General features: G+C 37.1%; 1 protein-coding gene across 4 annotated transcripts in view; it reads left to right on the forward strand.

The window, feature by feature from the left end:
• The window catches only part of PATJ (PATJ crumbs cell polarity complex component), a 295,047-nt gene that overhangs the window by 25,516 nt on the left and 244,717 nt on the right, over positions 1-24,814 (forward strand). For all 4 annotated transcript variants that reach the window (XM_054574004.1, XM_054574021.1, XM_054574012.1 and 1 more), the window contains exons 8-13: positions 615-717; positions 3,912-4,003; positions 5,465-5,627; positions 9,114-9,260; positions 12,116-12,192; positions 14,142-14,198. In XM_054574004.1, coding sequence (XP_054429979.1) covers positions 615-717; positions 3,912-4,003; positions 5,465-5,627; positions 9,114-9,260; positions 12,116-12,192; positions 14,142-14,198 — 639 coding nt within the window. The remainder of the gene's footprint in view (positions 1-614; positions 718-3,911; positions 4,004-5,464; positions 5,628-9,113; positions 9,261-12,115; positions 12,193-14,141; positions 14,199-24,814) is intronic.

The raw sequence follows: 24,814 nt of genomic DNA on the forward strand, positions 1-24,814 counted from the left end.
AAATTACCCCAGACTTAGTGGCTTGAAACAATACCCTTTGTTAGTTAACAGTTCTGTAGGTCAGAAGTCTGGGTAGACTCCTCCCAGCTGTTTCCTTAGATTTCTTGCAAGACCAAAATCAAGGTGTGGCCTGGCTGGGCTCTAAATCTGGGTGCTCTGGGGCCATCCATTTCCAAACTCGTTTAGATCCTTGACACAATGCAGTTCTTTGCAGTTGTGAGACTGAAGTCTGTCTTTGCTGGCTATCAGCTAAGGACATTTTTCGGCTCCCGGAGGGCCCCTATATTCCTTCTCACATGACCCACACTTCATCTTCAAACCACAAGTCCAGTCCTTATATGTCAAACCTTTTTTACTTCCCTTTCTGCCACCAACAGGTGAAGACTCTGCTTTTGAAGCATACTTGATTAGATTAGGCTCACCTGGGTATCCTCCCTTTTGCTCTATAATGTGACAAACACAGGAATAGCACAGGGATCAGGGCTATGGCGACCACCTTAAAATTCTGCCTACCATAGGTGCTAAGAAAATACTTGAGAAACCATGCACAAATTTACTACGTATACTCAGTTATGTAACTAAACATGTGTAATTAAAATTATTTTTATTCTTAGGACAATTCTAGTCTTTATGAAACTTACAATGTTGAACTCATTAAAAAAGATGGACAGAGTCTTGGGATTAGAATTGTTGGCTATGTTGGAAGTGCTCATACAGGTAAATGAACCATTTCTATTTTATATTTGGAAATAGTTGTAAAGGATGTTAAGATTTCTGGACAGTAAAATTGAATATCTGCAGATTTTGATATAAATGTTGAATAATAAAACCATGGATCTATAATAGCAACCCGTTAATTTTCATTGAGAGAAACAATTTAAAAAAGGTTCCCAGACCCACTTTCAACAAGCAGTTCTCAGATGCCAGAAGGGTGTCTGAGAACTCAGCTCAGCTCTGGCATTCTGTACCCAGAGACAGAATCAGATTCCAGAAGTAAAGGGCTCAGTCCGAAACACTACACTCTACTTCGGATGCCAGTTGCAAGCCTACACTGTTGTTACCTGTACTTCTGACTGACTGGCTACAAAGCAGATGTTCTCATGACCCCATCTTTGGGTTCGATTCGTTAGCTAGAATGGCTCACAGAACTAAAGAAAACCTGTTTACTCACTAGATGGTTGTTTTGTTACCATGGATATTAAAGCATATGATAAAAAACCAGAGGAAAAAACCAGAGGGTGAGGTCCTGAAAGAAGGTTCTCCTGTCCTTGTGGACCTCAGGGCCCAGTATGGTAGCACCTGGAAGTGGTGTGTTTCCTCAGGGGGAAAACTCCCTGAAAAAGAACCAGCAGAGACGTCCTCCTGGGTTTTTATGGAGGCCTCATCGCATGGCCAGGATTGACGAAGTCACTGGCCATCGGCAGTTGAACTCATCTCCTGCCCCTGTCCCTTTTTAGCTCGGGACTGAAAGTTCCAAACCTCTAACCTCAGGGTTGCTTCCTCTGGCAACCAGCCCCCATCCTTAGGTGTTTTCCGAAAGTCACCTCATAATGATAACAAAGAAAATTTATCACTCTCAGCACTTGGGAAATTCCAAGCATTTTGGGACTTATGAGCCAGGAACTGTGGATGAAGACGAAATATCTTATAAAGCACAACATCACACAGTTTCACCTCAATAGCTGGCTTGATAGTCATTAACAACAGAATATAATTGTGCAATTCAGTGTGTAACATTTCAATTGTGTAATTCAATAATAATAAGAAATACCCACTTATTTTTAAGATAGACATATTTTGAATAGTGTGACTTTTATATATTATGACATTTTACCTGTAATAAAGTAAAACAATCCCTGCATATAGTTCATATTTTGAATGTCAAAAGTATTACTATTATGTTTAATTATCAAAAAAAGATAAAAATACTTTAATCAAAGTTACTTTCCTTTCTTATAAAGGGCATACATTGTAAGAGTAAGTACATGGCTCAAGTATCTCTGAATAATAATTTTCCCTCAACTCCTACATGCAAAGTTTGGTAACTTCCACAGTAAGAGTTACTGTATTATAAGAAAGTTATTAGAGTAAGGAAAAATAAAACTTTCATACATATTTACTAGTAACATGAAAATTCAGAGTTATGAAATGTTCTGGTTTTTAAAAAAATGGGAAGATTAGATAGTTAATTTAAAAAATTATTATTTTGAATACTTAGAGCAGGTGGAAAGATTAAAAGTGCTAATATATTCAAAGTCCTGAATGAAATTCATGTCAGGCCACCCTGTATACTATTTTAGCCTAATGAAATAACTATTTTTAAAACTAGCTTTTTCTTAGTGCCACCTTTTTTTAAGTTCAGAATTTAAATGAGTTTCAAGAGAGCTAAGAATGGCTTGTATCATAATGTTGCAAAAAAACTATATCGGTAGCTCTTAATATGCTGTCTGGTTAGAGAAATCATGGCTTAGTTCATAAATTAATTGACTTACAAACCTTTATTATATGAAGTTTATTATATGCACCTTGAAAACCTCACAATATACATGCAGGGTAAAATGAAAGTGAATGATAGAAAATTAATAAAATTTCATGCTTATCCTATTGAATAAAGAAAAAAATCATTTTATTTCTTTACCCTCAAAAGAAGCTTTTGGGATTAGGGCGTGGGTGGGCAGTGGTGAACCCCAAAACTAGAACATTTTTAAACTCAATAAGGTTTTTAACATGTACTCCTTCAAAATAATTCTCTTCATTCCACTCATTGGAACTCTTGAGAAGTTACTTTGCTTAGTTCTGGAGGAGATAGAATAATGAATATTTCAGGAAGACAAACACGTAAATAACTCTCAACTGTTCAATCAGAAATTAAATACATGTTTTAACAGAAATGTAAGCAAATTATCATGGTGGATAAAAGAATCAATTTGACACAGAACAATGGAGAATTTGCAAAGAAGAGCATTTGTAGTAGGCATGGAAAAGGATTTGATACAGGGGTGAGGTTGGCAGGAAGAAAAACATGAAATACGAAAAGGTCTAAAGTCAAGAAAATACTTCTTTTGGTGGAATATCAAGAGTCTTGTATGTCTGGAGTTTTGTCTTGGAGGGATGAAATAAAATTTTTTTTAAAAGTAGTAGTTTTGGACAGATAATGGAGGTCCTTAATTGTGATTTTATGAAATTTCCTTCTCGTTATATAGGTAATGAAAATCCACTGTGTTTATTTTTCTTCTCTAGACAATATTTTAAATTTATTTGATATTAAAAAATAAAAACATAAAATCATCCAGGCTATGGGTTTTTCAGTTTTCAGTTTTCCTTCAAGTCTTTGCCTATAGGCATGCACATATTTTTTCTATAGTTGTAATTTTTATATAGCCATTTTTATGTCTAAATATTTAATTTTATAATAGAAGGATCATTTCAGGTTGCTGAGATTATTCTAGTTTTTTAAGACTGTGTGTACCTCCCTTTTTTCTGTGTGTGGGGAAGTGAGCATGAACAGTGAACTGCATATGGTCAGGAAGACCAGTTAGGAGACTCTTGTCATAGTACAGGTGAAAAATGATGACAGCTCTGCCAAGTCAATGGAGAGGAGTGTGATAGACCAAGAGAAGAGGGTAACACTTAATCTGGGCTCTTTGGAATCCAGCTTATAGTGAGTGCATTTCATCGAGGTTCCATTGCTATCATTTTCCTAGAAAGAGTCATCAGTCAAATCATTTCAAATTCAGGTCGCTTGCACCAGTGACAGTTTGAAATAATCCATCAGTTTCTCTGCTTGTGTTCAAAATAGTATTTATCAAGCCTCCAGCCAGCCCCTTTAGCTAATTAATCTCTTAATATGAATTTTGCAATCAAGCTCTAATTAGAGCTCTCTTCCTTTTTCCATGTTTCGTGCCCCTTAGGGGAAGCTTCAGGAATCTATGTGAAAAGTGTAATACCCGGCAGTGCTGCATACCACCATGGACAGATTCAAGTGAATGACAAAATCGTTGCTGTAAGTAACTGCCCTCAGTTTTAGAATTGAAGCAAGCTAGGGGAAAAAGTCATCTTTGTTTTGTGCGAGAGGGGAATGGCTTAATATAGTCTCATAATACTTTTAAAAATTAAGTTTGTTAGTACACTGAAATCTCATTAATTTGGACTTTTATGGTCCTAAATTTTATTTGCTTTTTTTACTGTCTGTGAAGAAAGGAATCACTCACCATGTTTGTAGGAAAAAATAATATATAAAAATATATTTTAATATAAATACATATATATTCGAATGGTATTCTAGCATTCTTCTAGAAAACACTTTTCAAGCACCTCCTTGTGTTCTTTAAACTCACCCATTTATAAAATTAATAGGCCATTTTACCAGATCTTTTCTACATACAAAATAGACATGTTTTATATATTTGATAATATAATAAATACTTTTTATCAATTCAGATTAGTCTTTCCTCCATTTAGTAGAAAATTAAATGTATAGGTTATTTAATAATTTTGAAGCATACATACACACACACACACACACACACATACACACATTTAATTTAGTGGTTTACATGGACACAAATTTTTGTTTGTGTAAGTTGAGTCTTTGTCTTTCAAGACCTTCTCAGGAAGCACCTTTCATAACACTTGGCTTTTATATTACTGGGCTTAGGAATTGTCTGGTGATTTGCAGAGTCTAGAGATCAGCAATAATAGTGAACACTGTGGAGAAAATACAGGGAAAGCAAAGCAATGGTTTGTCTAGCTTGAAGAAGATTGAGAGAGGAGGGCTTTTCATCCTGATGGACTTCAGAAATGCAGAATTGAGCTTGACTTAGATTAGTAAATACCTTTCTTGCACATACTTTTTCAGAACACTAAAAGACCTAATGGAAGACCTTGGCCGGGTAGCTAGTGGTTAGAACACTGTCCCTATATGCCAACGTTGTGGGGTACATACACAAATCCACCAATGAATGCATAAATAAGTGGAACAACAAATTGATGTTTCACTTGCTCTCTGTCAAAGCAATAAAGTTTTTTAAAATGTAAAATAAGAAATAGTAGAGAGAGATCAGTGTATTTCTTCTGGAAAATGTCACATATTGGTATGGTATAGAGATGAAGTATTGCATGACCTCTTCAATTTTGATAATAATGGCTTCTATTAATACATCTTGAGAGCTATGTATGACAATGGACTATCCATTTGGACCTTTGAATAGCATCAGAAAATTAGACCCTTTATCTTTTAGGCTGTAAGTTAAAATGTGTGACTTAGGAATACCCATTTGAATTTGCTTTCTAGTGTCTCAGAAAGTCTGTCAGGATGTTTTACCACTAATTTTGCATCCTTATTCAAGTACTTTCTTATGTCTAATACAAATTATCTTCAGAATAAAATGAATTGCCTAATTTGATTCTGCCTTGGCAGAATTTAAAATAGTAGCTAACTTGAAACCTGTTTAATATGCTTTAGGTTGATGGTGTGAATATTCAAGGTTTTGCCAACCAGGATGTTGTTGAAGTACTACGAAATGCAGGGGAAGTGGTGCGCTTAACCCTGGTCCGAAGGAAGGCATCCTCACCAGCTTCCTCACTCGTTGAAGAGCCTCCCCTTGTGGAACAGCCTTCAGACAGAGGTACTGCATTCCGCTGGCCCTCTCCCCACCATGTAGTCTAGATTTGGAAGAGTGGCTAATTGGTGGAAGGTACTCTGTGATTCTGGGAAGCAAAAACTGCCCACCTTGTGTAACACAAGGATGGAGAAATAAATCAGCTCATCTGTGCCCTGAAGAAGAGCTTCCTTTGCTTATTACAATGTGCCAGTCCAAATGTTACAACATGAACCCTGACTCACATTAAGCTGGATATAGATATGGAAAATTATTTTCCCAAAAAGCTTCCAAATTTCATGTATTACTTACATTTGCATAACAAAGCTTGGACACCTTTTGTTCAGGAGCTCTCATTTGTCTAACGCTTTAACATTTTGCAAACTTTGGGTTTCGTTTACTTCCAGTGATATATTTGATTCTGATGTCTCTTGATTTACCTTTTGATACATAGCAAGAGAAACTAAAACCTGAATTTCAGTCAAGAACATTTTTATCTGTAGAATAATAATATGTTGTTATTTTGATTATACGAATAGTAAATTTTCGTTATGGAACAAAAACGTAATTGTATGCATTTCAATTTTTAATTATCAACTTATATATCTTTTTATTTTATTCTTATTTATTTAGTTTTGTTTTTTATTTTAATTTTAATTGTTGTTCAGTTACTGTTGTCCCTCCTTTCTCCCCATTGCTCTCCGCTGCCCCATCCCCACCCAACTCCCACAGTCAACACCCACCGCTGCCCATGCCCGTAAGTCCCCTATCCGTGTTCCTTGGCTTGCCCCTTCCCTTTTCTTCCCTTTACTCCCTCCCCCGGGACCCCCCTCCCCCGTCGCTGTCAGCATGTTCTTTATTTCCAAGTCTCTGCTTCTATTTTGCTCATTTGTTTGGTTGATTAGGTTCCACTTAATTATCAACTTACAATCGTATAGGTCAAAATTCGACAATCATAGGGACACAGACTCAATTTAAAATGAATGACTAGTTATATAACTAGTGAGTAAGAAATAATTCCATTAGAATTTATCACAAGATGAATACAGTTGTTTTTTCCTTTTCTCTGAAGACGTACTAAGCCTGGAAGCCTTTGCTTTCAACTGATACTGATTTGTATTACATTGGAACTTTTTAAGTTTTATGTGATAGTGGAAATTTTGGTGCTGAAAGACAGACACCCTATCAACTGCATTGTTCCTATGAAATTTAAAATTGCCTAAATAGTACACATTGTACAAATGCTATATTGACCTTAAAAGGTTTACATAAATATTTATATCAATGTAATGGTTTTAATAGCTCTGATATAGCATTTGGCTTCAGTCTGTTATATCAAATGAAGTATGTCATCTGCGAATTAGCAATTTTTTACTGGGGATGCCTACATTTTAAATTTGTACTGGAATAAGCTTTGACTCTGAATCTGCACCTCTTCCTCCAAGGTTTGGGCGTCCTTCCTGTGTATTTCACTAACACCTGTTGAAGAGCACTCCATTGTAGCATCTATCACGCTCCATTGTGATTACTTTTTTTTGTGCGGCCACTGTATAAGAATATGTGGTTATGCCTTTGCCCCCTGGCCCATGAACACATTGTTGTGTGCCTTCCACATAGCATTTCAGCCTGTCTTACTGAAACAAACTGCAGAGCTTCTAGCTCTTGCACAATGCCCTCCTATTATTATTATTTTTGTTATTATTACTGCTCCTATTATTATTATTTCATATCCTTACTTATGATTTATCTTTTAGGTAATGATGGCTGGTAATTTAACCTACTTTTGCCCACCCCTGTATAGTTATTTGTGTACCTATTTGTATATGTTTTGTAGCCCAAAATCACATCATTGCACTGCTTGTACTATAAACTCCGGTGTGTAACTATTATTCCCCATGACTGGCATTTCTTTTGCTAACACTGGGCTGTATGTTTAGTGTATATCAATGGATTAATGATTTAAAAAAGCTATGTGTAATTTAAAGTCTCATGTTAAGTTCATAGAAACTTTTAACTGCTTATCCTTTCAACTTTTTATTATAAAAATTTCAAACATACAGAAAAGTTGAAAAATAATATACCAAATACCTTTCATTTAGACTCAACTGCTGTCATTTTGCCATATTTGCTTCATGTATTTGTTTTTTTCCTGAGCCATTTTAGAGCGAGTAGTAAACATTGTGACACTTTAGTTCTACAACTTCAGTCTATAGCTTTAAAGTGAAGGATATTTTCTTAGGTAAACATAATGTCATAATCACACCAAAAAAAAATGGTAATTCCCTAATATCAAATACCCAACACATACTTAAATTGCCCCTAAATGTCTTTTTGTAGCGTCTCTTCTTGCTCCCCACCCCAATCCCATAAAATCAATATCTAATAATGCATTGCACATACTGCATGTGTTATATTTCTTTGGTTTCTTAATTAAGAAATGTCCCCCACCACTATCCCCAGGGCATAGGCTTTTGAACAGATTAGTTCCTTTGCCCCTAGAATGCTACATTCTGAATTTGATAGTTTTCTTGTGGTATCATTTAACTTGTTTCTCTACCCATTTTTTCCTAGATGCTAGATCTAAAGCTTTATATAGATTCAGGCTAAATATCTGTGTACGAATACTTTTTATAAGTGATACGTGATTATTTAAAAATAATCTGAAATGACTCTTGTTAACTTTTTGTGTGTGTGTTGAAGAAATACATAGTGACTTGAATGTCTGAGATCCAAAGCTTTGGATATCCTGTTACTGTACTTAGCTAAGGGAGGAATCTCTGCAACCAGGACACTACTCTCCAATTCCCTTCCAATTGACATGTGTAGATTCTTTGTTATATTCATGATGATGCCAAGCCAGGCCCTCAGAGAGCCCAGGACAGTGGGCCAGCTTATTCTGCAGGTCTTGTTTTCTATTCACCACAACAGAAGGAACCTAAGTCACTAGTGCCCTTTATCTTCTCCAAGGCTATACAGAAACACATCTATTCCTGCCTTGTCATGGACGTCACCTTGCTTTTCTCTTCCCACTGCCGATTCCTTATTCTTTTCAATACTACCAAGACATTTATGTATATATGTATGTATGTATCATTCTCACCTAAGGATATGCCTGTTGATTTTTAGAGAGAGTGAAAGAGAGGGAGAAAGAGAGGGAGAGAAACATCAATGCAAAAGAGAAACACTGATCAGTTGCCTTCTCCTATGTGCTCTGACTGGGGACAAAACCCACAATTCTGGCATGTGCCCCAACCGGGAATCAAGCCGGTGACCTTTCAGTTTATGGAATGATGCTCCTACCAACTGAGCCATGCGGGCCAGAGCAACACACTTATTTTTTAACGGAATTCATGGATAATTTATGACACATGAGATTTTAAAGAAAGGAATCATATATGTAAGTTACCTGAGGTGTTTGTAATGAGATTGTGAAACAGTAGAATGGGAGTGAATAAGCTCACTTAAATATGGTGTTCAGCTGCTAGTGATTCAAGTGTGCAATTCTTATTCTAGGAACTGTTGTAGAACCACCCAAAACACCAGCCCTCTTGCCAACTGAAGCAGTGAAAGTAGAAACTAATTTGGAAGGCGAAGATGAGGAAACTGAAGAAAAAATGGATAATCTAAAAAATGACAACACACAAGACTTAGAAAAACTGGGTAGGCACAAAGCATTCAATTCAAAGCAATTTGACTTTATCATTTGTTAACTGTTTTCTTGCTTTATAGATAATATAAGGTGAGGAGTTTTAGAGGCATTTTCATGATATAAAATAGGGTATTCTTAATATCAAAATCTTAATACCTGTAGCACTGCAGAACCAAGTATATTGTTGTTTAATCTTTGATTATATTTATTTTGAATGCATTTTTATTAGTATGTAATGACTTTTTGAATCTCGTCAGCATTTTAGATTACTACATACATTAGCTTGCATATTATTGATAAAGCCATCGATATATAGTTATCTGTATATGCATAGCAGTATTTACTATTCACCATGAAAATTAATAATGTATACATTTTTTATGTTTCATCAAACCTCTGGGCAGCCATATATTTGCCTTTTACTTTTCTTTAAAATTGGTGTGCAACTTTGTTCTTTTACTTTGTACTTTGGTACCTCGGCTTCTACAGTTGACTCTGCTCTGCAAGCACACAGAGTAACAACCTCACAATCTCCTGCGCTAACACATATTGCAGTTAGTCTGCCCTGTTTAAATTCAAGTGAACCCAGATAGACTTTCAGTGAACTATCAGGTGACAATCAAATACATTCTTAAGTTAGAAATTCTTTTAGAAATATTTTATCTTCTCTTTGTGGATCCCTCTTACTACATATTTCTTCATGAGTATGTGTAACTTCAACTCAAGAGTAAGATCAAAGTACTCTAACAGCTATGAAGTTAGCTCTTTTTCCTTCTTCCCTTCTAGGTTGTTAGCTGGTCTAATAATGAAATTGACATAAGAGAGATTAGCAGGAGAAAATTTCATATGTGGGGGAATTCCATAAAAATAGAAGACCCAAGGGCAAACCGGGTACTCGAGGCTTTATGCCCTTCTGAGCTAAGGAATGGGACGGGGCCTGGGCTTCTCAGGGGCGGGGGGGTAAGTCACAGGACCATAAGAAGAGCAGGTGTTTGGTAATTAGAAGTTTGCCTTGCCATGCAGATAGGTCTTTTAAATAAAAAAGTTATTTCTGGTAATAGTTCCTCTGAGTCAGGCCCCCTCTCTAAATCCTTTTAGGTAGTTACGGGAGAGGTAAGACATTTTTTATGAGTTTCAGGGTATTGATTATCTTCAGCTCAAAACAACCTACATGCCAAAGTGGCATATTTTAGGGTTGCCATGAAATAATAATTTCAGATCATCATGCTATTTTTTTATCATCTTGTTTGATCATCTTGTATAGCCCAGGATGTATTGAGCTGCTGAAAACAAATTAATCTCTCTCCTCTGTTACTTAGATTTTGTGCTATGCTTTAAAACTCACAACTGTCTCTGCTTTCATTGTATGACTGAAAGGTAAAATATAGTCAAAATAATGGAAAGGGAAATGGCAATATTATTTTATACATGCATATGAAATATCATCTTTAAATAATGTATTTTTAAGCTTACATTTCAATTAAGACATTGCAAATTTTGTTCAAATTAGCTTACCAAATAAGAAACTGCTGTCTGGAAGAGGTTTAACAGGCAGGATGGTAGAACTCATAATGTAATTTCTCAGGGAAATGTTAACAAAAGTAGGGACAAAGATGCAGAGCTCACATGAATGGTATTTTGTTTGTAATAGGATCTTTGGTTAGTTATCGCTGAAATGCCATCTAGCATATAGTTATTTCATGGATATTCTTTTGTAAATCTAGTCATGTAAATTCTTTAGTGTCTATTAGCCTTAGTCTCTGATTTATGAGGTTAGCCTGTTTTACTTTATTATTATGTAATTAAGTTTTATTTATTAAAATATAATGTGTTTATTAAGTTATTATGTATTATATAATTAAGTATCACATGCATCCAAGATGAGCTGTCCATGCTGAAGACTGAAGGAACTGTTACTGCAAGTTATATGTGATTTTTAGACATAGGGTTATATTGGTTGTAATGTGTTCAGTGACTTGTCGAATCTTGTGACAAAAATTGAGTTTTTCTTCAACTTATAGAAAAAAGGTGGAAGTTTGTTTATTATCTGCTACTACTACAAATATAAGTTGAATTTATAGTTTTAGTACTTTGACTCTTGCCCAGTAGGCATTATTCAGTCTATAAACTGTGTACGAAGCTTCTGGCTAAGGTCATATGAAAGACAGGCAGCACACTTAAAATCTATCATCGCTCTTTAAAATTATCTTGCCTATGCACAAAAGGCAATATTAATAGCAAGTAAGAAAATCTTAAAGATATAATGAAGCCACAAAGACCAAAGTAAAACCAAAGTTTTTATTACATTAAATCTCATGTACTCAATGGTTGAATTAAAACCAGACATGCCTTTATATCCACCCAAGTGAAAAATCTGAATGGATTGTGTCGACATGCCTAGTTGATAGTAAAGAAAGCTTGATAAGTTTTTACTTTTCCTATGGGTACTACTTTGAAATAATTAACATTTACATTAAATCCTGTTTGTCCTAACATATTTTAAAGCAAAGCCAGATGCATTTTACTTGTAAACTACAAGATGTTTCTTATAAATTGTAGATAATTCAAATTGCATTTATAACTCATTATTTCCTCTTCCCTTTACAGTACTCTGTAACAATGAAAGCCCCTTCATAATTTGGTCATACTGGTCTTTACATTTTATATCAGTCTTATAGGGTACCTCTGATTTGATTATCTAATAGACCTAAGTTAATGTGTTTTTATTTTATTTATTTCCATTTTACTTACTGGAATTGCTGTTATTGAAGAATTAAGTAGTTTAGTATATTTGTCTCACAGTAGCTTCAACATTCTTAAGGTGTTGTGTTTTGTTTTGTTTTGTTTTGTTTTTTTTTTAATGCAGAAAGAGCCCCTGACTTTCCAGAAAATGAGCTGAAATCCAGATGGGAAAACATACTGGGCCCTGATTATGAAGTAATGGTATGTTAAAAATCTTCAAATAAAAAGATACTCATGTCTCATTTCATGTCAAGCCCTTCACACTACAATTTAAAGAAATTGGAGAGTCAAAGAGTAGCCAACATGCCTTATTTTTACCTCCTGCCTTTCTTTCCTGTCAACTGACTGTTTTTTGTTTTTTTTAGCATTTTAAGCTATCACAACAATTAAGGACTGCATACAAGTTTCAGTTATAATTAGTAGACCCCCAGTTCATGTTAAAACCATTTAAGTCAACAATAGCAGAAAAATGTTAGGAGAGAGAGAGGTCTTGCCTTTAGATTTAAAACCTGACTTAGCTACTTAAAATTGCTGGCATTTTTATGATTGCTTTTATGATCTGTTTGTTTTATTGTACACTGAAAGGGCTGTGGATATTAGTCCTATGTTTCACAAAGAATCTTACAGTTTTATGAGAAAAATGAAAGAATGATTATCAAATGTATTTGGGAGAACAGGAAGTAATTTAGGTTAGGTATAAGTTTATAGTGCTAGTGGTCCATTAGACTTCCTTTCACCTGTTATTAGATTCATTGAGTAAGGGATTGATTACATTTCCCCATATGAATCCACATGAAAGCGGAAAGCTGTGCTTAGAAAAGCCGCTTCAGTGTTCACTAAATGCATCAGTAGTAAAATATTCTATTAAATTTCTATTGTCATTCACATTTTCTTACATATGTTTATCATTAGCACTTGTTGGCTGCTTGGAGATTTTTTTTTCTCTTCTTGCTTCAGAATATGTAGCCCCTCTCTATTGTCAGAAATTTTCCAGTGTCATTAAGATGAGTCAAAAGAGTCCATACTGTCTCTTCTTGATAATTTTGTACTTGCATGTCTGTCCTCAGGAACTACTACTTCTCTCCTTCATAGATTTGGAATGCTATTTTGTTAGTAGACTATGGAAGTAATTTAGTGTATCAATATTTATAAATGGCCAGTTTTGTAATGGGCTCTTTTTTGTTAAAATTTTATCCTCCTTAACAACTACCCTTCCAAATATCATTTATTACATGAAGAAGTTATGATAGAGTGGCTAGAAAGAGGAGACAGAACTTGAAGTGGGGAATTTAAAGTAACAGTTATTCTTTAAGGGTTGTACTGTGTTCTGAGGCACGAGGAACACAAAGCAGAAGCCAGACAAGATGAATCGGAGTCACGCTTGCATGTACTCCAGTGTTTTCCATTTTATTTTCTTCCAGAATCTACTTCTCTGCAGTACTTTCAAAAGCTTTAGTTGGATCATTGTTTAACTTATCTCCTTTTTCCAGATGCACCATATTTCATTAACAACTTACAGATGCAAATCATCAGTGAAGTATTTTGCTCGTAAGCCATTCATCTCTGTGGATGTCCACCATTGGAGCTCTGAACAATAGTTTTAGGCCAGGATTAAAAGCTTAGGTATTCCATGAGCTTCCCACCAGTCCGGATCTTTCTGTTTGTGTCCTTGCCAGCTGTTTCTCCTCGGGAAATGGTTCGAGCCTGCTGTGGAAAGTCAGACACGTCAGTTTTTCCACACTGGTTTGACTTCAGTGACCTTGCAAGCTTTAGTTGTAAGGCTGGAATTTAAAACTGAAAATGACCGTACTCTTGGTTTTGTCAAAAGAATGAAATTTATATGGATTCAATATAATGGAGGATTATGTTAAAATTCTAGGGGTCATGGAATTCTAAAAGTAGTATATGTGGTCTGCCCATCACCTTCTGGTTCAACTTTTGAATAACTTAGGAAAAAGATTTTTGTGGAGAACAACAGAAAAGTGAATAGTCTCTAAAATATATATTCTGTGTTATAGAGTTAAGAAATATAGAAAAGAGATTAGACTGCAGATCAGATGGGACATATAGGTTTAACAGATTTTTTTCAGGAAACAAGAAAAAATAAAGTATGCTTTTACAAATACTGGACTTTTTTTTTGTAAATGTAGGTTGCTACTTTGGACACACAAATTGCGGATGATGCTGAGTTACAGAAATATTCAAAGGTAAGCGCTACTTTTAACAAATTTTTTTTTTATTGTTAGAAGAATTTTCTGTAGGTTATCAGAGAAAATAAATTAGTTCTGTAACCTAAGGTTTCCAGAATTTAGTCTTAGACGTTTTCTGGAAACGTGGTGAGTTCTCACTTATGAAAGGTGATAGGCATGCCATACGCCTGAGAAGCATGTGGGTCCCTTGTACCACTTCCCAGAAGCCAAAAACTCAGGTTTGACTGCTTTGCCCACCTTAAAGGTAGTACACAGAGTAACATTGTGCAAGGTGTGTGTAAGCTTTTCAGATGTTATACGAAGGCCTTGTAAATGTTTCCTAAAGTCAAGACCACAAATACAGACTTTAAAAAATCCTTCAGGTCCAGATGTTTAGGGACAGAAAAGTGGTTTATCTTCTGAGTATAAGCAATGTTTTTTCTTGAACTTAAAAATTTTATAGTGAGAGCTTTATTTCTAATGGCAAAATGCCAGAAGGTAACTTTTACAGTTTTTAGTGTCCTCTCACTACAAATTAATTTTATAGTTCCTGTTCTGGATAATCAACAGCTAGGGGGTTGAAGCTTAGAGAAGCCTTCTAAGTGGCTTTCTCAACAAATGATGAGAAAGGTAATCTTTTCTTGTCAGAATAGTTTCAAAAATTATACTATAATCCCACATGGGGATACGAGCTGGGCTCAGCTTAAACTCTGCTGTTGTATATGTGTGTTCCAAACTGCCGAGGTGGCTCCAGCTGCTGGTGACCCTGTGAATGAGGGATATCTGCAATGCCCGGTCCTCAGCAACGCAGCTCAGTTCCTGTATCCTCATGCTTACAACTTCTTTTATAGAGTCAATCTATTTCATAGTTGGTCCTCCTCTTTTCCCATTGCCTTCTGTTTTTCCCAGCACTATTGTCTTTTCTAAAGAACCGCTCATTTTCATGATGTGCCTGAAGTAGGACAGCTTCAGGTATGTCACTTTTGCCTCCAGCTGTGTGGTAAAAGGACCCTCTTGTTCACCTTCCCGGGGGTCCAGGGTGTCTGTAGAGCTCTTCTCCAACACCACAGTTGAGCTGAATCATTTTTTTTCCCTGTCAGCCTTCTTCACTGTCCAGCTTCCATGTCTTTACAGAGTAATTGGGAATACAAGGGTGTGGATGATCTTGGCCTTAGTCTCTAATGACCCATCTTTGTTCTGGGGGACCTTTCCTAATTGCTGCCCTTTTGAGTCTCAGCTTTTTCTTGATTTCTTGGCTGCAGTCTCCATTTGAATTGATGAGTGAACCAAAGTTAGCAAAATCCTTAACAACGTCAATGTCTTTATTGTCTATGTTAAAGTTGTGTATTTTTTCTGTATTCATGCTGTTCAAATGCAGTCCTATTTTAGCCCTTTTTTTTCACTTTCATCAGAAGTCATTTCAGGGCATTGCTACTTTCTGCCAGTAAGATGTTGTCATCTGCATATCTTAGGTTATAGCCATTTCTTCCAACAATTTTCACTTCTTACTCTGAGTCTAGCCCAGTTTTTCATATAATAGCTTCTGTATACAGATTAAACAGACAGGGAGATAAAATGCACCCTTGTCTGACATCTTTGCCTAAAGGAAACCATACTGTCTCCTCATATTCTGTCCTGATGGTGACTTCCTGTCCACAGTGCAGGACACTAAATGCTGGGGCACACCTGTTTCTTTCAGAGCAACCATAGCTTTTCATGATTGCTGCAACCATCTATAAAACACAGACTGACCTTCTTCTGAAATTCTTGGAGCATTCCAGTACCCAGAAAATGCTTGTAATTAGGTGCTGAGTGTCTCCTCCTTTTCTACATCCAGTGTGACCATCTGGCATTTCTTGCTCCATGTGAGGTGCAAGCCTTCACTGCATCACCCTGAGTATCATTTTACTTGCGTGGAAAGTGAGGGCGCTGGTCTTAGGGTTATTGCACTGCTTGGCATCTCCTTTCTTAAAGATTGGGATGTATATCAAACGTTTCTAGTCTGTAGGCCATTGTTTTGTTTTCCATATGTTGACATGTTCTTGTTAGGGTTATGACTGATTCAGTCTCTGCCACTTGAAATAATTCTATCGCCTTCCCATCTACCCCTGGCGATTTCTTTCTTTCATTATTTATTTATTTCACGCTGTCACATGCAGTATTCAGAAGGAGTTTTCTGTGTCCCATGTGGGTTTTATAAGAAGTTATTTCTTTAAATAGTTCTACTAATTCTTTGAGTATTTGTGGTGAATATTTCTCTCCCGTAATTTTATGTTAAATGTACTATAATTTTTTAGGTTTGAATTCTCAAGGCCGACACTATGAAGAGTATTTCTTTCCTAAGATAACCTGCATTTTGAGTTACTTCCTTGCTGTGCCTGGGTTGGCCCACTGGCCAAGCTTTCCTCAGATGTGCAGTGTGGCACAATTTCTAGTTACTTTTAAATCATTGACAAAATCATCTTTATATTCTGTTAGAGTTGTCACTAACTACTAATTCCATCTAAATATATTGAGAGGGATTTAGTTTAAAATGAGACTAGGAAATAACTCACCAAACTTCAATTCTCAATAATTACTCTAGTATAGTTTACTGATTACATTGACTCTGGAGCCAGACTGCCTGAGTTCAAGTTCTGGCTTCTCCACTCATTAGCTTGTAAAATTGTCTAACCTGTATGTCTCACAGTTTTGTTGTCTGTAAAAGGGAGATAGTAATAGTTTAGTGTCTACCTCATGGGATCCTATGAATTAATTATAATGTTGCCTAGAATAGTTGAAAGCACATAATAGGCTATTATTCTTAATCATCATTCACATAAATCAATGATGTTTTTCCCTAAAATTGTACTTCATATCAAACTTTTCAATATTGGATATTTTCTATTTAACCATCTCTCAGTTTACTAAATTTCCTGTGCCTGATATACTGCTAAAGCCCATCTATTGAGTCCTTAATTTTAGTTATAGCTTTCTATTCTAAAATTTGTTTTATTCCTTTTTAGATATAATTTTTTTGATGAAATTCTCAATTTTCAAAAAATTATATGCCATATTTTTCTCTGTTTCTTGAACATATGTTCAAGACTCTGTGTGTGTGTGTGAATGAGAGGGGATGGGGGAGTGGGTAAGCAGGGAGTGGGTGATCATCTCTTAGACAAGGTAGAAGTACAGTTTCGGTAATGTTCAGACTATGTCTAGTTTGCCTTTGCTCCTAAGATGTAACCTTCCAAGTACTACGCATAAATCTGGGGCTATTTACCAGTGCCCTCTCCCTTCTGGGAACTGAACTCTATTTGGGGCCTCTGAAATCTTTGCTTTGCTCTTCAGTAGTTTCCTGATTAGCTTTTCAGCCTCCCCCCCTATGTAGCATTAGAACTCAAGAGATGTCCTTGGTGAAGAACATAGCTGAACTCAGGCTCAGCCTATGATGCAGTACAGCTTTAGTTATCTGTTCTCCCACATAAGACTCTTTATCATCATATTCTGTAATTAGTAAAAAAGGATCATAACCATACTTTGTGTACATCTTAAAGAATGTCATTATCTTTCTTGAGACAGAAGATGTCTCTCTCATCTTTATTCCCTAGTTCCTTGCCACCAGTTTCACTAAGTTCATCTTTCCAGATCAACTTTATGTAACATTGCAATATACATGTATATTATGTATATGGGGTATATATACATTACTCAACAACTTTAGTATAGAGGTGTGGAAAAGCTTTGAGTTGAACAGACTTTCAGTACCACCTGATAGAAACTCACCAGTACAATTATCTGTTCTTTCACTATTCATTCATTCATTCATTTATACATTTATCAAATATTTTAAAATATCTACTCTATTGGGTGTTGGGTTTCAGAAGACAACACAGCAGAGAAAGTCCCTGTCCTATTGAACTTATATTTTAGTGGGGATAGTAGAAAATAAGTACGTTGTATAATATGGGTGATATTTGCCATGCAGAATATTAAGGAAGGGATGATGAATAAGGAGTTCAGGAGAATGTGGGTTTGCAATTTGAGATAGGTTGGCAAGATAAGGCCTTGTTAAGAAGGTGACATTTGGGGAACCACTTTAGGAGGTAAAATAGCAGCCTAATTTTTTTCTACATAGTATGAACCATAATACTATGTCATAGATGATTAAATATATTTAATATACGACTTAATGTAGCTCAGTGCCAACACATAGAGTCATTCAATAAATGGCAGCTTTGTTTCCTAGTTGTATGCTTCATGTGCTTTTAGTCTGTGACCTTTTAAAGGCTCCTTTAAAATTTTTTTTTAATTTACTGATTTTAGAGAGAGAGAGAAAGAGAGAGGGAAACATTGATTTGTTGTTCCACTTACTTCTGCATTCATTGGTTGATTCTTGTATGTGCCCTGAATGGGTATTGAAACCACAGCCTTGGACTATGGGGACGACACTTTAATCAGCTGAGCTACCCGGCCAGGGCCAAGGCTCATTTTTTTTATAAAAATTTATTTTATTTATTTTTCAATTACCATTTATTCTCCCTAAAGGCTCCTTTTTAAAAGCAATTTTTGCAAGCTATTATGAAACATTTAATTATTAATTGAAATTTTGTTTTTGCAGAATTTTTTTTTTTAAATTTTTGACTTGGAAGAAAAAGTCACTCATCATCACACTATTTTTTCATATTGATTTGTTATCTGTACATATTTACATATTTATAGTTGGTATACCCAACCTTTTGTGTAATATATGTATGAGAGAAGGGATGTGTACTTTTTCGACATAACATTATCATACATAGTTACTTAATTACATTGACTGCTTAATTATAAATGTCCACAGATTTTTTATTTTGATGAATTATTATTTTTAAAAATTCCCTTATTATTAGAAATTTAATTTAATTCAATTGCTTTTCATTTATCCTCACAATATGTACAGGAGACTAGCTTATCAAAACCCATTTCACAGATGAGAATACCGAAGTTTGCTTCAAATTATACAGCTAGTAGTAACACAGGCAGGTTGCAGCTTAGAGCAAATTCATTCATTCATTTATTCCAGAAATAGTTACTGAGGTCCTACTGTGTGCCACACCACTACCAACTGGGGGAAACAAAATGGAAAAGGTGCTTCCACAGAGCTTCGATTTTGTGCTTGGGTAGGGGCATGATAATAAAAATAGCTTGGCAAGATAGCTGTAGGTTGTCAGAAGGAATGCAAAGGAACAAACTGTGTAATGAGAGGTATACCTGGCGGTGGGGCACTTTGAGAGAGAGCCAGGAAGAGCCTTTCTAGCTCAGGCTTTAGGGATGCATGCTTGCCAGACGAAGGAAGATCTGAAAACTTTGGAGCCACGTGAGCCACAGCCACAGCTACACCGGCAAGCACAGGAAGCATCGGGAGGCCGAGGTCATGCTGGTGGCTTGCTTCATCACAGGACCAACTTCGACAAATATCACCGAGGTTTCTTTGGGAAAGTTGGTGAGGCATTACCACTTAAAGAGGAACCAGAGCTTTTGCCTAGCTGTCAACTTGATAAACTGTGAACCTTGGTCTGTGATCAGACACTGGTAAATGCTGCCAAAAACAAGACTGGAACCGCCCCCATCACTGCTGTGGGGCGATTGGGCTTCTACAAAATTCTGAGGAGGGAAGTTCCCAAAGCAGCCTGTCATTGCAAAGGCCGCATTTTCAGCAGAGGAGCTGAGGAGAAGGTTAAAGGTGTTGGTGGGGTCTGTGCCCTTGTAACTTGAAGCCACACTGAGGAGTGTTCATTAAATGCACACAAGTGAAAAAAAAAAAACAACGTGGATAAGAACTGATGAGCTGGGAAACAGGCGATCAGCAGGACAGGGCTAGCAAGTGGGAGGAACGGAAGTTGTTTGTTTCAGAGTGTCTGGGTCAAACTAAGTGAAGAGTAGAATGTTGTCATATGAGGCAGGTGAGGAACACCAGGTGCTATAGGGCCTTGAGATCCTAGGTGATAAGCCTGGGCTTTAGTCCCAGTGCCAGGTGACACCAGTGGAAGGATTTAAGCATGTGTCCTTTAAGCGTGAGCTAGAAAGGCTCTTACTGGCTTTCTCTCTAACGTGCCCCTCCCTCTGGATCAGGTCAAAGCTGTAAGTTTCTCCTCTGTCCCATCAGCTTTCTGATTAGCCAGATCATGTTTCATGGCTTTCAGTTATGTAAGGGTCTAGCTGTCTTCAGATACTTACTCCAGTTACCACTCCATAGCCACCACTCTTGAAGAGATTATGATTCAAGAATCATCTTTATATATTGTGGGCCAGTGGAGTCGTGGGGGAAAAAGGGAGGTGAGAGCAATTTACGGTGGCTTGAGCATTAGCTGTACTGCTGCTAGGAAGCTGTTAATCATGACACAAGAACAGCTTCCCCGCATTTGGGGAGACTTGCACTTTTAGGGATGTTTTCTTGGCAAGTGTTTACCATTAAGATAATCACAGCCTTGTGAGAAAGAAGCATTAGGCTCATCCCAGTGACCTTTCTGCCGGCCATCAGTTGTGATACGGAGTGGTCATTAGTAATATCTCTGTTGTGGGAAATGAAAATACCAGGTCCTGTTCTCTGGGTTTGACAAGACAGACTGACAGAGTTCACTTTATTCCCTTCCTAAATCATAATTCTCTCTAGTTCAGAGAATTATGATTTAGGCAGGGCATTAAACTGTGAGTTTCCTTCTCACTGTGCATGCATAAATGCAGCTTTTCAGGCACTGGGATGGTTGGGCCCTCCGGGAGTCGCATGGGCATTACTCCGTGGTTACCAGGGTCAGTTCTTTGCTTTAAATACATTATTTCTTTTATTTCTCACATATACCCTATTGGTCAGGAGCTAGTTCCTCCTTTCCATTTTTAACAGGTGGAAACTGAGTGTCAGGCAGATAAAGTGACTTCTAAGATCCTGCGTAGCTAGTACGTGGCAAAAGCAGGAAACAAATCAAAGGTTATCTGTCTTCTAAGTCTGTGCCATTCTTTATCCTTTTGAATAGATAATATATGGACTTGACATAAAATTTAAAAGTTACTGAAGTATGCACGGCAGAAAATAAGTTTCCCTCCCATCCCAGTCCCCTTGTACTTCCCCCAGAGGCAACTGGCTTCTATTACCAATTCTCAAGCATGTAATTGTATACTTTGCTGGCCTCAAATAACTGTAGTAACAGTGGTCGTCAACTAGGGCAGATGGCCTATCAGGAACATCAGAGTAGCCCTAACCGGTGTGGCTCAGTTGGTTGGGCATTGTAAACGAAGCATTGCCAGTTCAATTCTCAGTCAGGCCACATGCCTGGGTTGTGGGCTCAGTCCTGGGTTGGGGCTCACACAAGAGGCAGCCAATCAGTGTTTCCCTCCCTCTCTTCCTTTCACTTCCCATGTCTCTAAAAAATCAGAGGAGCTTGTTCAAAATACAAATGGCCTATTTGTTTCTCCTGACCAATATTCTGATTCGGTAGGTTTGGGGTGAGGTTCCCAAAGCACGTTGTGATCCCTTCCTTGCCTTATACATCGAGAATTATTGCTCAGGTTGTGGCTAAAATGCCTTACATGTATTCAGGGAAGGAGATCTTACTTCTTCAAGACAGATGAGGGAAGGTTATTGGGAGGATGGCATTTGAACTATACTCTGAGAAATGGGTTTGCAGAAATAAGAACAGAATATGCCAGGTGGAGGAACTATCAAGAGCAAAGGACGAGAAAGAGTCCTATGTGTAGTTTTAGATCAGGTATCAAAAGCTCAGATACCACATGGGCCAGATAGATAATTAACATAAATGATATCTAAAATATTAAGTGACAACTGACACTTGACCTTGGTGTTAGGAAACTGAAAAGAACCTTCAATATATTTCTCTACAACGCAGCACATAGTATTTTTTGAACATCCAGAATTAAAATTTTAGATGGGTGAGAAAAACTAATGTATAAAGCAAGCTGTTATTGATTGTCTTGCATCACCTGCATGAACACACCTAACTTTAGAGGTTACTATGCTGTGCTTCACCCTTAGTTTAAAAGCTGTAGCCTATTCTTGGAAAGTTTGTTTTTATTTGTGGTAAATTTAGTACCTCTTTCCACCTAATCTTTAAACATAAATTTAATATTCTGTGTGTGTATAATAAGAACTAATTATGGGGATCTTTCTATTTGGTTTTGAGTTCAGCATTTTTGGAAGCATTCTCCTCCATCCTACTAACAGACAAACTCCTTTCCAGAAGTTTTCTTTTTTTTCTCCTGAGCAACATTGTTTATATTCCCACTTGAACATTTTGATATCTTGTTTTAGGTCCTAAAAGTAGAGCTTTTAGTGAAATGAATGAGCTGTGATTTGTTTCATGACCGATCTGACCCACTCATGGGTTAAAGGCCTCATTTGATCTTTATCATTTTTGCACTGATGGTAAATCGCACCAGGGTCACACTTTCCTTGGATACATTTTCTTGCATCCTTTACTCTTCATATCAGGATCGTGACCATCCTGCTGCTGACTAGCTTTGTCAATTACAATAGGACCCCTTGCAAAGTGCATTGAATAAGCATCAAAAAGCATAACAGGCGATGTGTGTGAAGATGTCAATCATCTGTCTGTAGCACCCGCTCCTGTCCTTTTAGCACTTTCTGTTCTCTAAGAACTCAGAATACCAAAGGGGTGGACAACTGAAAGAGACAGACAAAATGGTTGATTTGTTCAGTTGCTAAATGAAGCTGAGACAGGTAATTAAACAGTCCTGCTCCTGCCGAGAAGCCTGCAGCAATGTAATGCAAAGTCTCAGAAACCCAGCTGTACTCAGATTTAGATTCAGAACTAATATTAGGTAGGCTTCTTTCAGACTGACAGATTTTGTAAACATCATTTCTAGTTTATTTTCTCAGCCTGATTAAAGATAGGGCATGTGTGTTTGCTCATGGTTTAAGTTTCTGGAGAGCGGGGGGTGTTTAGAGATATGAGCTGGAATAGCCCAGGAGAGAAGGGCCTTGTGTCTGGTGGGCAAGGGATGCCATGGGTGAGCCTCTGCTGCTCATCAGCGCTTCAACTTATTCTTGATGTCAACTATTCCATGGATTTGGGGGCGGGTGGGGGGGTGGCAACGGTGTGAATAGAGCAGGATTGATAAAGGGCAGGAATGGGAGATTGGAATCAGTTCCATCCTTAATTCTTTTCTTTTTTATGGGGGGGGGGGGCACATTATTACATAAGTAGCAAAGATCTCTGTGTGTACAGCAATGTCTTTGTCTTAATTTGGACACTTATTTCTATGCAGAAATTGCTACCACAGTCTACTCAGTTACTCAAAGCAAAAACTTAGAAAGGAATCTTTTTCACTTATCTCCCACAAGGAGTCCCCCAGCAGGCTCTTTGTAGGGCTGATTCGTTCTTGTCCTTCATGTCTCATCTTAAACGTGTCCTCATCTCTGTGAAACCTACTCTTGACCAACTTTTCAAAATGGCCTGCACTGATTACCAGCGTGTCTGATGTCTTGATCCCTATTAGTTCCTTCGTAGAACTTATCATAATTATTTGTTTGTTTTTCACTTGTTTGCTGGTGAATTATTTATTTACTTATTTGTTTGCATCTATCTGCTTTCTGTCTCGCTTGTTTATTGTCTGTCTCCACACTAGTTGTTAATTCCATGAGGGTAGAGACTGTTTCTTTCATTCACCCTGTAATTCGAGCTCATAGCTCAAATCCTTGCACATAGTTTATTTCCTATAAATATCTGCTAGGTAGCATATTCAACCTAGATTGCAGATGAGTAGTATGCTGGTAAAATCTAGCTCTCAAAAAGAAAAAAGCAGTTCCAGTTTGCAGCATTTACTGACATCTGATCTCAGTCCCACCATGGTAGGTTTCAAGCTACCAAAATGACATCACTGAAGGCTGGGCTGGGAAAGGGTTCTGAGGAGCCCTTCACTGTTGCAGGTTTCCCTGAGGGAGCAGGACTGTTTCGTTATCCAATCCAGCTGCACTTAGCAACTAAACAAACCAATCGTTGCATCTCTTTCAGCCATTCACCCCTTCGGAAGTCTACAAATTCTTAGAAAGTATTATGTTAAAAATAATTAGGAAGGAATGGATATTGAATACTTATTACATGAATTTTTAGTATTTATTTCATTGTAACCTTATATAATCTAATTTTTAATGCTGGCTATGATTAGCAACTGGTTAACAGTTGGTTTGCAAAATTCCTGAGAATTGAACAGTCTGCTCTTAGGAGCAGGCTTCAGTCCCCCACTGGAGATGACTTATGGGTAGACCCACTGACCACTCTCTGCCCTGGTGTTTGGCTCAGAAACAAAGGAAGGGAGTTGGCTGAATGGGTGAATAAATTGTTATTACAGAGACATTTCCCTGAGAGTCTTTATTCACCTTTTACTATTAAAGAAAATGACATTAAGGTTTCCTTCTAGCTTGATACACAGTTTTGGTGCAATGACCGGATGAGAGAATAAAGTGGCAGCAGTGAGACATGAAGAAATCAGAGAGGGATTAAGGGTAAAAACAATCTTAGCCTTCCATTTAGAGTGCTAGAACATCTTACTGCCAGAAATGGTTGTAGATTCTGAGGTGCATGGTGGTCAAGAGTCCTTACTGAGGCCTTAGCCGGCTGGTCTGCTTGCCACTTCAAGTT

This window comes from Pteronotus mesoamericanus, unplaced genomic scaffold, assembly GCF_021234165.1.
Source record: "Pteronotus mesoamericanus isolate MK-2021 breed Mesoamerican mustached bat unplaced genomic scaffold, CSHL_Meso_final contig_105, whole genome shotgun sequence".
In the NCBI taxonomy this organism is placed as follows: domain Eukaryota; kingdom Metazoa; phylum Chordata; class Mammalia; order Chiroptera; family Mormoopidae; genus Pteronotus; species Pteronotus mesoamericanus.